The sequence below is a fragment of the Pholcus phalangioides genome, unplaced genomic scaffold (assembly GCF_987345545.1).
Source record: "Pholcus phalangioides strain wild (caught in Gottingen) unplaced genomic scaffold, Ppha-v1.0 ptg000011l_1, whole genome shotgun sequence".
Taxonomy (NCBI): domain Eukaryota; kingdom Metazoa; phylum Arthropoda; class Arachnida; order Araneae; family Pholcidae; genus Pholcus; species Pholcus phalangioides.
Genome location: NW_028301604.1, coordinates 11917073 through 11930726, shown reverse-complemented (window position 1 = coordinate 11930726; position 13654 = coordinate 11917073). Strand labels below are relative to the sequence as shown.

General features: G+C 35.5%; 1 protein-coding gene across 4 annotated transcripts in view; it reads right to left on the bottom strand.

Moving 5' to 3' along the window:
• Positions 1-430: 430 nt before the first annotated feature.
• Positions 431-13654, bottom strand: part of LOC149080065 (palmitoyltransferase ZDHHC20-B-like) — a 92066-nt gene continuing 78842 nt past the window's right edge. For 2 of the 4 annotated variants that reach the window (XM_089239017.1, XM_089239020.1), the window contains exon 13: positions 876-1038. In XM_089239017.1, the coding sequence (XP_089095143.1) occupies positions 995-1038 (44 nt within the window). In that variant the 3' untranslated portion in view covers positions 876-994. Of the gene's footprint in view, positions 1039-13654 lie in introns of all 4 variants that reach the window. The other 2 variants (XM_089239019.1, XR_016193526.1) reach the window with 2 other exon arrangements.

Genomic DNA, 13654 nt, shown 5'->3' with positions numbered 1-13654 from the left:
CAGGAAAAAAAATTTCTTAAAACTTTTTTAATCAAAATTGTAAGGAAAGTTTAAAGTTTTGTCAAATTAAGTTCAGAGAATTTATAAAATGTAATACATCAACTGACAAACAATTGAATATAGGGTCTACTTTTCAATTAATTATTATAAAGTAAAATGCATGTAGGAAAAACATAAATTTTCTTCTCAGCATTTCATTTTATGCATTCATGTAAATGAGCTGAAACATATTCATTCTGACTTTCAAAGAAAATATATCGTGATATATAAAATAAACTGATATTTAATTACTGTAAAACTTGGCACTATTTTTATTTTAATGAAATCATGAACAAACATCTACTGCCACTTTCGGCATGATCTATTGGAATGAAAAATAGGAACATTGAAGAAAAAAAAAATCGATGAGCTATTTTTTATTTTTATATTTGCTGAGATACTGCATTTAATTACTTTGGTTAAAAAACTTGTGAATAAACACAATTATTTGATCATATAACACAGGGGCGGCCAACTTCTTTCTGTTCGCGAGCTAACATAATAGTCAGCTATAGCGTCGTGGGCCGCATCAGTGGTGCAACTTTGGTGTATATAAGCCGCTCCATTATTAATTAAATTAATTAGTTAATTATTAAATTAATTTTTTATCACTAGAAATAAGAAGTTTGTGTGTTAATCAAGAAATCTGCTGTTGAAACCGATAGTTTAAATAATGATCAAATTTAATTTTTTCATGACACTTTTACCTTGTCGCGGGCCACATGTGGCCAGCTATTGGCCACCCCTGATATAACAGACAGATATATGAATACATATATACACAACTGGTGAGCAGCTCTTCAATTTAAGTGACATCAATGAAATGACGAACATCAATGAAATGACGAGATCAAACATTCCCACTTCAACAATCTGTGTGTAATAACCTTCATTTACTGCTTTTCTAGTCAAAATGTATGACAGAACTGTGCGGTAAGCCATTTCCTTCCAATTTTCACACAGCATATGGTATATTTGAATGGCAAGTACGTCCAACAACTATAAAACAAATTAACATTTTAAAGCTAATATACAGCATTTTTCTTACAAAGATTTATGCTTCATTATAATAATTTCACCACTCTTCAATAATATCAACTATTATTTTTATATTATCCCATAATATATGATTAGCCAACATCTATTCATCATCATTTATGAAAAAGATTTTTTTAGGGTAACTTATACACAGTCAAGTCACACTGACACACACAACCTTCTACTTTTGACATTCACTGCATGTATCCAGAGGCGCCAACAGGAAGAAAACTTTGGGGGTACTGAAAGTTGCTGGTCGTCCTGTATATACAGGACTCAAGATCATACACAGGAGTGGGAGGGTGCATTGCATTGTTTTTTTTAGAAATTATTGTGGGGGCTCCAATGCCCTCCTTCCCTAGGTTCCGGTGCCTATGCATGTATCTAATGAAAGAAGGATAGAATCCCAAGTTGGCTTGGTTTGAATATAAGGAAAATGCATGCATTCTAAAAATTTATCAATTATCGCTGTCACTTGATTAAACAAGAATCAGAACACACGCACACACCATCAGATTTTCAAAAAGTATGACATATGGCTTTCTAGCCAAATGCACCAAGTGCCATTGATGCCAGAGTTGAGAATTGACTGCAGAAGTGCATCAGAACTAACAGACACACTACTGTCTAAATAAACCAGTGAGCTACATGACAGTTTCAAAATTGGATGTCTTCTGGTTGATAAAGGGTTGTCTCCTCTGATGAGATACATTTTATGCTGCATAGAAATGATGGTTGTTGTATTCAGCGACAAATATCTGATAAGACTGAGAACAAGATTCTGTCACCATTGTTGGGAGAATACAAGCTAGTGATAGCAGCAATAATGCCCAAGAAATATCATTGTGGCATTGTCCAAATTTATTGATACTTCTGGAAGTCACTTTCCACTGTTATGATTATCATCTGAAGTCCTGGCATCACCTGTAGGAGACAGTAGATCACACTTTGAAGAAATTCCACTTAGCTAAATGAAATGCTCACAGAGACCTCAAAATCAGCTGTAGATGTTATAAACATTTGATAGTAAATTATTCATGCTCATCCGTGGACAAAAATTAGTTTTTGGCAGTTTTAAAGTTTAAAATAAACATAAAAAAATTTAAAATCCAAAGTTTTAGGACTAAGGTGGTTATATGAATCAATCCTTGCAGATCAAGGTACATCAATAAATAATGATTGCCTGCCCCGAAGCATATGGAATCTTCCAGAACAGTAGTATGTTATGTCATGTCTGAAATGAATAAAAATCGTTGGAAGATCATGATTAAAATTTTCAAGTGCTTTTTTGATCCCAGAATTCCCCAGATTTCAAACCTTATTGTGCACATTTGGGACCAACTCAATCCTAACATTCACTCTACAGATCTTTTAGCCAGACACTTTTCAGCAGCTATCAAATGAACTGCAGTCCACTTATCTCCAGGTTCCATTGACAATCTTCCAGCATCTCACTGTGCCACTAATTGCTGCCAGACTGCACAAAGGTAATTGGTTTAGATATTAAGTGGTCATCACATTAATTGGACTTGACTGTGTATCATTGAAATACAGAAATTTTTGTACTTTGCAAACAAGAAATCATGAAGCTGTAAATATGAAAAAGAAAACTTGGTGACTTTATCAAAGAGAAAAGTTTCCTGAAGTTTGAACATTTTAGCATAGCATAATTTATCTCTCTCTCTAAGTTGTGATAACCTTTTTTTTGTGTGTTAAATTTTACATTCTCTGTCATCAACAACTAACAAAGCCCGAATGAAAATTTTACTATTGGTCATCATTAACTAACAAGACACATACTTATGCCAATCCAAAACATCCATGACATTTGTTTTTATTAATAGCTGTAACATAATAAGAACAGCAGCCAAGGATAGGGAAAAAATAATAAAATCAGAATCATCCTACTGTAAAATTCAAAAGACTATTTTAAGGCACGAACTTAGTAACCTTGGAAACAATAAAAAATTGATTTTGAATCATAGACAATAAATTATATTCCTTTTTTTAAAGTGCCCTCCATCTCACCTCAAATCTTCTAATGGGTTAAAATTTAATAGAAAATCAGAAACCAAACATTGCTATGGTGAGTGATAGTCCGGTTCAGCCAAGTAGGCTTTAATCAATAGTTCACCAACTATTTTTAGAATTGTAAATGTTAATAAAAGCACATTGAGGATATTTAAAAAATTATCTAAAAAAGTTTAGAAAATCAGAATCCTATGTTGCATTTGTCAGGGAACATTAACAATTCAACATTAATAGAGATATACAGGGTGTCCAAGAAAGATCTTTATTATTATAAACATTAATAACAAAAATACAAAAAAGTGAAATGAAACGCAGTTTGCGGCAAAAGAATGAAGAAATCTAGCAGTTTTTTTAGTATCAATTGCCCGAGGTAGATGGCGCTAGTTGCTCGGCAGCTGTAATAAGAAACGAAAATGGCAACCACACAGGAGAAAGAGCAGTGTGTATTGTCGTTAGTGGAAACAAAATCACAGAAAACAGGGTAAAGAATGTTTCATCTGATGAACCATAAAAATCCACTAAGTATGCCTTCAATTTATATACATAGATGCAGATGTTTAAGGACACAGGAAATGTTGAGCACGTGAAAAATTATGGCCCACCATTGACATCAGAAGAAAGTGTTGAACGAATCAGACACATTTCAGTCAAACAAGAACGACACAGCACCAAATGTAATGTTTGGTGTGGTCTTTTACACAACCCTGTAATTGGCACTTGGTGAGAAATTCACATGCTAAACATTTACTGTGTCTTTAAATTTCTGCATCAATGCATAGACTGAAGACATACTTGATGAATTTCTATGTCACATCAGGCAAAACTTTTTTTGAAAAGTTTTTGGTGATCTTGTTTCCATACACATTGTGCTTTTTCCTGCATGGTTGCCATTTTCATTTCTTATTACAGCAGCTGAGCAACTAGCGCCATCTACCCCAGGCAATTGATAATAAAAAAACGGTTCGATTCCTTCATTTTTTTGTCTCAAACTGCATTTAATTTCACCTTTTCATATTTGTATTATTAATTTATGGAATAATAAAGAATAATAATTGGAAATATATTATATTTTTATATATAATGATTTGGAATAATAACAATAAATTTGGTTTGGTTTGTCGGACACCCTATATTTTCAGTTCTGAGCACTGATCCAAAGATTTCACATTATAAGAATTTAAATTAATTTTATTTGACAATTGAGAACTAAAATAAAATAAGTAATCTGGTCTTTTTCATCTGTTACTAAGAAATTCATAAGTTTCAATAAAACAAAAGAAAAAAGTAAAATAAACTTTTCAGCAGATAACTAAAACTTAAAATATTAAAAATTTTGTGACTTACATAGCCACACACACAGTTTAATTTTTTTTATTTATTATACTTGAATGAATGCATTTTATTTTTTCTAATGTTTTATATAAATTTAGTCAAAACAATTTAAAATTGATAGTGTGCAAAAAAAACTTTGTGTAAAGAATATCTCATTTTCCTGTATGAAAGATTTATTGTAAAAGTTAATAATCCACAGCAAAAAAATATGTACATTATATCAGTCACATGTGTGAAATTGAATGCAGGATTTTCACAAAATGAAATATTGTAGATCCATACATAGTGAGTTAAATGAAAAAACCCCAAAAAAACCAATCCTTGAGAAACTAAGACATAAGCACAACTGACATAACTATATATAGTCGATGCTCGATTTTATGAACCTCCAATTTGTGAACGGCACGTTTTTATAAACTAATTTCAGGTCCCAAACAATATACCATTCCTTTAACCATCTTTCTTATTTATTAACTTTCAATTTTACAAACTATTTTTAACGCTCATATGGGACCGTAAAAGCAAACGTCGCCTGTATATTAGCTTAAAAATACACACAACCAGTATAAGACTGCGGAAAAATTTTATAGTAACAATGTCCTAAGGAAATATATCTCAAAGTAACTGTTACAAAAAGAAATTCAGTTCGATGTTTGGAAGACAAGCCATAGTAGCGTACAACTAACAGTGGAATAGCAAATACAGAAAAATTTTTCATAACAAAAAAAAAAAAAAAAAAATACTTGGCCTTCCACCTTTGGTTACCTTAGTTTGAAAAGACCAGCAACTGAATCTACTTGCCAGCTACTCAATGATCTTTCCCTTACCAAATATTAGTTTTAATATACAATCAGAACCTGTAATCCTGAAGTTGAAGCGAGCCACAAAAACATATTTGTTATGTGAACTTTGTTATATCCATACCAGCTTAAAAGAAGATTTTAATTAAAAAATTTTCAAGTGCATAAAAAAAATATACCATAAAAAAATATAAAATTTTAAAAACCAAAGGGAATAAAATTTAAATAAAATTGCATATAACCATAAATATGTGTTTTGTGTACCTTTTCTATGTCATCATCGGAAAACTTTCAAACAGAAATACTTAAAAATTTTAGATAATAAATTTAAGGGAATGAGGCTTTTTGGATCACGTGATATCTCCCTCTTTTTTGAGGGGCATACAAGGTAACCAATATGGCGACTTCCTGCTCGATTCATGAAAGGAACAAATCAAAATTAAAGAAACGTAAAAATAAATCTGGTTTTTTTTCTTCTTGACTCCAGAAGTAGACAGAAAGTTGTTTTTGATGGGCTCTAGGTATTTCGAAAATTTTCTTCAAGTTCAAGTTATTGATCTGCCCGTTTTTGCTTCAAAAAATGCTTGAATAAAGCTTCAGAATTTCTTCAATGTAATTTATGGGCCCATAATTAATTTCAAAACATCCTAAACTATATGTATTGATGCAGTTGTATATTATAAGACAATACGGAGACATTAATTTTAATTTTTGCACTTGAAAAGATATAAATAAAAAGTTGAAATCAATGTTATTACATGAATATCTAACTCAAAAGTAGGTCTGGCTAATTATTTTGCACCTAATTTTCTGGGCTCCGTATCTCTAAGCGAACTCAATATATTTCGAAAATGCAGAATTCAATTCAATTTTTAAAATCATTGATGTGGCGGAAAACCCCACAAAATTTCTGCGGTAAATTCTGCAATTTTAACATTGATTTCTATGGGGATCATCCTGTGCTTGTCCCTCAAAGTGATGCTGATGATGATTATGACGTCTATTTGAAAAGCCTCATACCGTATGTTTATGGTACCTCACTTTTTATTTTAACTGACTGTGTAGCTTCAGTATTTTGAGCAATGAATTTTTTTTTGTGTTTAGACTTTGATGCACAGTGGCATTGCAACTGACAATATCAAAGTCAACAGTTTTACAAGTAACAAATATGCATTAATGGTGTTTTGGTAGTTAAAAATGAGGAAAAGGCCATAACATGCTCTATGCTAGTAAATTTGAATTTGAAACAGAAATATAAGAAATTCTAAAGCAAATAGTATTCTATAAAAACTCGAAAAGATTTCAAGACACTTACGACTAAACTACACTGGGAAACAGAGGGAATTATCAATTTCAGCAATGTACTATAATATATTACACTATTTGGAGATGAAAAGTTTTGTAGATAAAATTAACTAAATGAAAAAAATTAAAACTGATTGGATACCAGTTGAAAATCTTATTACATGTGTACTACCCCAAATTAGTTACTCATTATAAATGATCAAAATAATTTGGGCAACCAATACAAAATCCAAGTGACATGGAAAAACAATAATATATGTGTTTTAGAAGCAGATTCGACTGAGTAATAGAAACTCAGGTTATTTATTTTTCTCATTTACGTATGGTGAAACCTCTCAACAATGGTCACTAATGAGACCGGGAGAATGTGGCCACATTACTGAGAAATAAAAATTGTTCAGTATTTCTAAAAAAAAAAAAATAATAATAAATAATATAATTTTACATGCGATCAAAAATTTTAACATATACATTTATATACACTATAATTAATTTAAAGGTGTTTTGGAGCAAATGGCTTTTATTTTGCTTTGAAGATGATACATTTTAAATGAAAATCTTTAATTTGTGACTGGACACACTTCATTTACTATTATTCTCATTTAAACAAGTTGTTAGGTTCTTTAGTGTAAATCTTTTGATGTTTTTATTTTGCTCTTGAAGGAAAAACTGCACCAAATAAACCGAGCTGTTATTCAAAATTTGCTTCATCTGTGTGTGCCCACATTAACAAAATTTAAGTTGATTTTTGTACACTAATGTGTTTAAAACTTCAAAATTTTTACTTTGAACTGATGAATGAGTATACACAACTAGCAGATACAGAATGCAACTGGTCTTGGCAAAAATGTGACAACTTAATGGAGAACAATGTCCAGTACTGTGTTATAATCCTTGTATCAGGGACATACATCCTTTAAGGGATTGGGATCATCCTCTGAACACAATCAGATACCGTTAAATGGGGTGACTTGGGTACTAGGCCTAGCCACTGTGATTCCAGGTCCAGCCACAACAGCGAGCCTCCATGATTAAAAATTGTGCCCAAATCTCTCATAACTATTCAGTATTTTTTTTTTGCCTACTTTTATCATAAGCCTTTAAGGTCTCATCAATCATTGCAAATATTTGTTTGCAGAGCTTAGTGATTAGATGTTATAGTCTTGATGGAAGTTTGCTTTAGGATGTATACTTATTGTTTCAATTATGGATGATAAATTATCTAATTAAATCAATTTGTAAATTAATGACTGTACAATTAGCAAAATGTTTGGGAATTGTGGGGGGGGGGGGTGACTTAGGAATAACCATTGATGGCCTGGATAGTCTAAACTAGTGGTTCCCTGGGGGCGATGGAATGGTCCAAGGGAGTGGTAGAAGCTATGGGTTTAGTATAGGATCCTACGGGCTGACTTGAGTTGGAGGGGCGATGAGAATAAAAATTTTCTAAAGAAGGGCTATAAAACAAAAAGTTTGGAAGAATATGGTCTAAACCAGTTTCAAAACTTTGTTTCATCGCCCCTTCTTCAGAAATTTTTTCTCTCATTGCCCCCACCTCAATGAACCCATAGGATCCTATGTTATATCTGCAGCCTCTATCACCCCCTTGGACCATTCCATCGCCCACCAGGGGGCAATTTTACTGGCTACACACAACCAGTAGTACTAATCATAGTAGCAGGGCCGGACTTAGGGGGGTGCGAAAGGTGCGGTCGCACCGGCCGCAAAATTTCAGGGGCCGCAATTTTTCCAAACAAAACCTTTTCCTTTTTCAGCAGATGTTTTGGAAATTTTCGATTAAAATTTAATTTTTTTTCCATTAAACTATTATTGATTGTGTGAAAGGAGGCTTTCAGTTTAAAGCCCCTATACAATAACATCATTTTTAGTGTTATCAGGCATGGCTTATTATTTAGCTTATTTCAAAGAGGAAAAGAGTGCATGCAGGTGGTCGCATTCTTCACCCCTGAAAAAAAGTCTGGCCTTTCTTTCTGCCATTAAAGAATAACAGAATTAACCAAGAAAAAAAAAATGCTTAGGGCAGCAAGTGAAAAGGAGCACCACAAAAGAAATCTAGTAACCTTTTCTCCTTCAAAACCTCCCCTCTCGTTGGAGTTACCATCTGGTCTGTAGCATGGACATCTCTACAATAGATGATGACTGCCCTGGAGCGAGGCAACTTCAACTGTCCTCCAGAGTGCTAATTGCATGCTTTCCTGGGAACCTCTGAAGTGTCATGATGTTTCTCTGGGGAGGCTTGAGAACTTCTTAGTTTCAGTCACAAACACTACCATCTGAATCATTCTCTCATATATTCCGGAAGACGGATATATAATGTGTAAATTATAAATTTTGACAATTTTTACTACTGTACTTCCGAAAAAAGGTATATACACTCATTGCCATAAAAATTCACGCACCCAGAAGAAGTCGTCAAAATGAAACAAAATTTTACACAAGTACTACGTTGATATAAGTAAGTGATTAGAAAATCCAAGAAAAAGGATCATCTATTGCAGAAAAAAGTACAGATGAACAGAAGTTTTAGTACTCTGTTGGACCCCCTCTAGCGCGAATGCACGATGCGATACGAGCGGGCACTGAGGCATACAAGTTCCGTATGATGTCCTGAGACATCTCGTTCCACAGTTGCTGTAAATGCGCCCGAGTTCGACCAACCTCATAGGGTGTCCAACTTGCCGTCCCAAATGATCTCAGATATGCTCGATTGGTGACAAATCTGGGGATAGAGCAGGCCAGGGAAGGGTGGTAATGTGGCGGAGGCAGTCTTGTGACATCCTTGCTGTGTGTGGTCTAGCATTGTCTTGTTGAAAAATGGCTCCTGCGAGCCCTGCCATGAGTGGCAACACATGTGGCTGAAGGATGTTATGGACGTACCGCTGGGCTGTCATTGTGCCATGGATCAATATTAGGGGTGACCGTGTATCGTAAGCAATGGTACCCCATACCATGACACCAGCTGTGGGAGCAGTGTGTCGCTGTAAAGCGAAGGCAGGATTGAAGCCTTCACCACGGGGCCTCCACACACGAACACGATTGTCATCACTGCTCAAGTTGAATCTCGATTCGTCACTAAAGACGACCTGGTTCCATTCCGTTGCAGTCCGATCCAGTCGTGCTCGACACCACTCCAAACGGAGGCATTGGTGGGTGGGGGTCATTGGCAGCACACGTAATGGTCGCCGCGATACCAGATGTCCTTCAGCCAGGCGCCTTGCGATGGTTTGGGAAGACACAGGGGCCCGTAGTGAAGCTGCTGCCTGTGTCTGGATAGCGGCCAATGAGGCAGTTGGCTCTACGCGTGCGTTTTGGATGATGTGACGGTCTTCTTGACGACTGGTCTGTCGAGGGTGTCCTGAACCTGGTCGCCGTGTAAATGACGTCTCTTCTGTCCACTGGTCCCAACACCTCCTCACAGTAAAATCAGAACGGCCTAGTTGACGAGCTACTCGCCGAGCTGACCACCCAGCTTCCATCATCCCGATGATTCTTCCCCTATCGAACTCTGACAACTGCTCATATGGTCTTCGACGGCGGCGTAACAGCATGTCTACCTCAGCATTTCCTTTGCAAACGATTAAATACACTCCAGCAAACTCTGCTTACCTGTTTTATACTCCAAGGAGAACAAAGTTCAACGCCCTCTAGTGGCATTACGCAATGCGTAATCATGCTGCATTTCTAATCATTTGCATATCTGCCCGACATGTACCTTCAGGCCAACTTTCGTTTCGATCCCACAATTATTTCTTGGTGCGCAAATTTTTATGGCAATGAGTGTATATATATATAAGACGTTTCTCTCTCTCTGATTTTTTTCTCAATTTGATTATCACCTAGTACAGTAATGACAAAAGAGATATTTTGTTTCATTAATAGAGAGTTCATGCATAGAAACAAAAGAGCACAAAGGCCAGAAAATTTAGGATGTAGGCTACGTTGCTTGCAGCGGGGATCCCTGATATTTTTCCTTCTTCCTGCAGCTCCGATAGTTCATTCTCTGATAAGACAATGTGTTTGCCTACTATTAAATAAGTTATACTCATAGGCGGAGATTGACTTGGAAGCCTGGGGGGGGGGGCAAGGTCATTATTGCTGGGGGGGGGGCACGATGATGATGATGTCAGTTCATATATACATTAGATCAGTCGACTCTACCTTTGATGCTAGGGGGCACGCCCCCCCCCGTATCTCCGCCCATGGTCATACAGTCGAATCCCGTTATAACGAACTCCAGGAAACCAAAGAAATCACTTCGTTATAAAGGAATTTCCAATTTTTAACATGAGCAAAAAAAAAAAATCGTTGTAGCAGAATTTGAGTCTAGGGAAAAAAATACTTATTTATGTTCTAGATAACAAAAAGAATGAAGTTGAATTTTAAAAATAATACAAAGCAACTCAAATCAATTAAGCATTGAAGTTTTTTGTATAAGTTTTACTTAATTTTACATTTTAGAGACAAATAATCCGTAATTATTATTATTATTTTTTGCACAAGTATTTATGAAAGCCAAGGATACAACAAATTCCTCTAAAGTACACGCATGCTCAAACAAATGGTCTGAGCCCCCAGGCTGGGATCTTTGGCAGGCCTCCTTGTCACATGTTTTATGGGCCCCAAAGAAGAAAAAAATAGTTATCGGGTCCCCCCGGTTGGAGTCCTGTCAGCCCCACCTGTGTGTGGTCCGGGGCTGTTAGTCGTGATATTTCAGATGGATGTAGCCCATGCTGGAAAAGCAGAGGAAAATTTGAATTTTTTTCTGCTTCTCTACATGCTTCACGTCATATGACTCGCTCAGGCATTGGACTATATTGTATATGTAAAGCTGACCGATGACTACTCCCGAGGTTGACCGAGGTCAATAGTTAACGTCATGACTCCACCAAGGCGGAGTAGAAGAAGACAGCTCCGTGGACCCAAATGCTGTTTTGATTTTGTTTTTACACCACAAATGCACTGCAAAAAACCATGGCTATTTATTTTACATACATATTTTTTGGTATTCCATTAAATTGACCAGTCACCCTTCCGTCAACGGTGTGCGACAACTGCAGTGACACAGGACTCCACACTTCGAGGAGTCCCGCATATGTGGGAACATAAAAAAAAAGTTGTTTTTGTTTTACCATAATACAACGAGGTAGTTATGTTTCAACTATAGAAACAATAGTGATTATTCCAAATAATACATCAGATAAAAGAGAATTATTCACAACTCGAAGGAGCCCTACAGATCGTTTTCTCTTTGGCTCCATGTCTGGTAATGGTGGCCCTGGAAGTGATCTGAGGGACCTTAAATACTTTATTTTGGATTCGAAATCAATTTAACCTGGATAATAATGCAGTTATTATAAACCATATTTAAAACGGTGGACAGATTAAGTGCAACCAATTTTTCAGCTAGTTTTTGGACCTTTAACACCCCTTAAATTATAAATGCCTCTTTTAATGCCTATTTGCATGCCTGCCTAAACTTTCGGGCTTGTTTAATTACGATCCCAACTATCAACGCGTTTCTGAAATAATAAAATGAGTTCTTCTTGAACGGATTTTTTCCCCTCTTCAAGATTTATAGAATGTGTGTTCGTATTATGTTCGTAACTCGAAAAGTTTATTAGTCGAAGAGTGACTGCATAAAATTTTTTTTGAGGGGCCGCAAAAAATTTTTTGCACCTGGCCGCGAAATAATTAAGTCCGGCCCTGCATAGTAGAACCAAAAATTAATAAATAAACCACATAAGAGACAGAATAGTGAAGACATCCTTTTCATAGCAGAAGATACTAAAATCTATGCCCCTGCTCCACAAGAAAAAGATAAACATGTTGTTCTAACTCATACTAGAGAACAATTTGATGAAGGATAAACTAGACCCAGGGCTGGGATTAGAGAATTTCACAGCCGGGTGCAAAAAAATTTTTGCAGCCCCTCCAAAAAAAATTTTATGTAGTCGCTCTGATTCATAAACTTTGAGTTACAAAGAAATTTTTGAAGGGGGAAAAATCGTTCAAAAAGAAATTTTTTTAAAAAATTTACACTGATTTTTTCATTATTTCAGGAATGCATTGATAGTTGGAATCGTAATCAATAAAGCCCAAAAGTTTAAAAACTAAAAATCGTCAAAATAGGCAGGCAAAAAGGCATTAAAAATACCTAAAATAGGCAGTAAAAAGAAAGGCATTTATAATTTATGGCAGGAAGGAAATATAACTAAAAACTAAGGTATTACGGGTCCTTAGCTGAAAAATTGGTTGCACATATATAATCCGTCTACTGTTTCAATTAGAGTTTACAATAACTGTATTATTATCCGAGTTAAATTGATTTCAAGCTCAAAATAAAATGTTAGCAGACCCCAGGATTAGGCTAATTACAGGACCACCTTACCAGATGCGGGGCTTAAAGAGAAAATGACCCATGGGACTCCTTCAAGTTGTGAATCATTCTCGTTTATTTGCTGTATTTTTTTATATTTTTTATTTGGAATAATCAATATCATTTCTATAGTTGAAACATAGCTACCTTGCTCTATTGTTATAAAAAAAATTACTTTTTTTAATATTCCCACATATGCGGGACTTGGCCAAGCATGGGGTCTTGTGTGGTCACATCTGTGGTCGCACACTCCTGAATGCGACTCTCATCAATTTAATCGAATACTAAAAAATATGCATGCAAAATAAATAGCCATGGTTGTTTGCAGTGTATTTATGGCGTAAAAAAACCATCAAAACAACATACACCCCTAGAGCCCCGTCTTCTCCTACCCCGCCTTATGAGAGTCATGACGTCAACTGATGACCTCTTGGGACAGTCGTTGGTCAGCTATACATATACAATGCAGTCCAATAACTGAACGAGACATGCTACGTGAAGCATGCACAGAAACAAATTTCTGATATTTTCCACTGCTTTTTCTAACATGGGATGCGTTCATCTGAAACAAAATCAGTCATGTCTAACACCATCGGGTCAAAGCAAAGTTATTTCATGGCAACACCAAGTTCCCTATCTCTCAGTTCACTTATTCATGTTTAAATGGAGCTGGAGGTGGGGGAAACCTTTCTGATGAAAATGAATACTGAGA